Source organism: Eurytemora carolleeae, unplaced genomic scaffold (genome assembly GCF_000591075.1).
Source record: "Eurytemora carolleeae unplaced genomic scaffold, Eaff_2.0 scaffold740, whole genome shotgun sequence".
Lineage (NCBI taxonomy): Eukaryota > Metazoa > Arthropoda > Copepoda > Calanoida > Temoridae > Eurytemora > Eurytemora carolleeae.
This window is the reverse complement of record NW_019396631.1, coordinates 82,564-85,279: the sequence shown is the minus strand read 5'-3', so window position 1 is coordinate 85,279 and position 2,716 is coordinate 82,564. Positions and strand designations below refer to the sequence as shown.

Genomic DNA, 2,716 nt, shown 5'->3' with positions numbered 1-2,716 from the left:
TTTATCCGGACTGAAACATTTTTAGAACTAGTTTCTCCGGTGTCAAGGTTTGCTCCGATGATATTTGAGTTTACTTGAAGTTTTCCCTTCTCTGGGGTACTACAGGATACCTAGAGATCCGGGGGACCAGGGGTCATTCAAGGTTAAAATATTATCATTAACAATTGCAATGAAAGCGTGTTGAAAAAAGGGAATAAAATTAATAACATGAAATTATTCATTAATTTGGCTTTACCGTTGCATTTTTCTTTGATTGGGAAAAAATTAATTGAATAAAAAATTGTGCCAACCTTAACCAATATCTGAATATAATAATGAAAAAATAAATAAAAATTGAACATAAAAAAAAATTGTGGAATAGGTGGTCGGCTTTTAGAAATAGTTTTTGATTTTGAATAGTCCAATAACCATTTATCCAATTATTTTCGTTGTAACGAAATCAAATACATTGAAATATTGTTTAATGTAGTCTTTCTAAGACACAGTTTGCTTGTTCTTACTGTATAATATTAAAAGGGTAAAATATATTCTAAATCTGAGTTCATGAGCACATTCATTTCTATATCGTGTAAACAAGCAGTTAAGCTGAATTGAACCAAGACAAGGATCAACCTGAGAATAATAAAGTCAGGGTTGAAATTACTCCTCTGGCCCCCTTCCTGTCTATTCATTATACAACCAAGTTTACGGAAAGATTTGAAAACCAAGGAGCTCCGTGCCACGGTATCGGGTTGTCCTTTCTTCTCCCTGTTCTCCGGGTTGTCTAGAACCACGGAAATAACTGAACCCTGATCCTCGTATGTGGAAGGTGACCTGAAGCTGATACTGGAGATTGAAATCTGCACATCTTCGTTCTCTCCTTAAATGAACAATGATCAATTCCAGATTTCAAATAATTCTTCTATTCCTGTGTTATCATGGATATATCTACATATCTTTATGTATCTGGGTGCAAAACGTGAAAACGACTAAATTCTTTTCCCCAGGGAGAATGAAAATTAACAAAAACAAAAACACACACCCACTAGATTATCAATATTTAGAACAATGTTGCGCAAATAATGAGACCTAAAACTTTAGATCACGAAGCTTAGTTCCATGAACATTTCAAAGGAACTGAGTTCTTGCCTCATATATTTGCAACACGATGTCGTAGATTTTTAAAGTTTCAATTCTGTAAGATTAAATAGTCTAAGTTTGAAATATCAAAAATTTGCACACTGCTAAGATACAGGGATTAGACAATTTGACTTTGTGACAGTTGACATCGTTTTTAATTCTTAGTTTCTATTTCATACTTTTTCGCAACCTGAAGGTGAAAACTTGACTATATCTGAATACATCCCTGAACTTCTGAAGGTGAAAACTTGACTATATCTGGGTACATCCCTGAACTTCCAACTGCCAGTTTAAATTTGAAATACCGATTTAATGTTAAAGGATAAGAAAGGGTTTGAATCGGTGATTCAAATTTGAACCGATGAAAGGCGATTCAAGTTCTGTCCCGGGTTTCAAGGATATAAGGATGAGAAAACTATAGTTTGAGTCAAGTAATCAAATTCTTTACCTGAATATATTGTTAACTGATCAGGGTTAGTTTCTGAATCCAATAAACGGGTTGCAATCAGATCTATTGTATTCTGGAGTTTATCAACCTTACAATATAAATATTATTATTACATAAAACTACCTAGGGACAAGATCAGAGATTTATTAGTTGGTAGTTCTTTCAAAGGGAGTAACTGCAGAAGGTTGAGGTGGTTGAGAAAACTAGGCATTCAGGGCTCTTCAAGCCCATTTTCTATTCACATCTTTATCTTTAAATTGTTGTTCTTCGAGTTGTCTTTTTTTTAAATGTTATTCACTAAATGTTTTTAAGAACTAGATGGTAGGAGAGATGGAACCCTGATCAGGGCTCGGAGGAGAAAAGCTATTTAAGAACTAGATGGTAGGAGAGATGGAACCCTGATCAGGGCTCAGAGGATAATAGCTATTTAAAAACTAGATGGTAGGAGAGATGGAACCCTGATCAGAGCTCGGAGTAGTATATCTGTTTAAGAACTAGATGGTAGGAGAGATGGAACCCTGATCAGGGCTTGGGGCAATATCTTGACAAACTAGGAGTTCGTTCAATCACAGGATCTTTAGATACAAATGAGAAGAAGACAGTTAAAAAGATAGCGACCATATTCTTGCGTAAACTACATTTCCTGTTTGTTTTTGCATCAATACACTGGTGAATACAATACAGTTCAATATCTAGATAGGGAACGACTTTGCGACCTCGCAACCATAATCTTTTCAGTTTACACAAAAGAGTTAAAATCAAACTTATTGTTTGGTTGCAGCATTTTTATTTAAAACATAATACATTTCTTAAATTAAAAGAACGTTTGATGCGACTTAGATCGAAGTTTCGGGTAATTCTTAATTTTATACAAGAGTGACCTGTGATCTGGTATACTAAAGTGACCTGTGATCTGGTAAACTAGAGTTATCTATGTTTTGGAACACTTGAATGACCTGTAATCTGGTTTACTAGAGTGACCTGTGTTCTGGTATACTAGAGTGACCTGTGATCTGGTATACTAGAGTGACCTGTGATCTGGTATACTTGAATGACCTGTAATCTGGTATACTAGAGTGACCTGTGTTTTGGTATACTAGAGAGACCTGTGATCTGGTATACTAGAGTGACCTGTGATCTGGTATACTA

General features: G+C 35.1%; 1 protein-coding gene across 1 annotated transcript in view; it reads right to left on the bottom strand.

The window, feature by feature from the left end:
- Window positions 1-684: 684 nt before the first annotated feature.
- LOC111706591 (uncharacterized) overlaps window positions 685-2,716 on the bottom strand; it is a 5,422-nt gene continuing 3,390 nt past the window's right edge. The window contains exon 5 of the mRNA XM_023479503.1: window positions 685-859. Coding sequence (XP_023335271.1) covers window positions 685-859 — 175 coding nt within the window. The remainder of the gene's footprint in view (window positions 860-2,716) is intronic.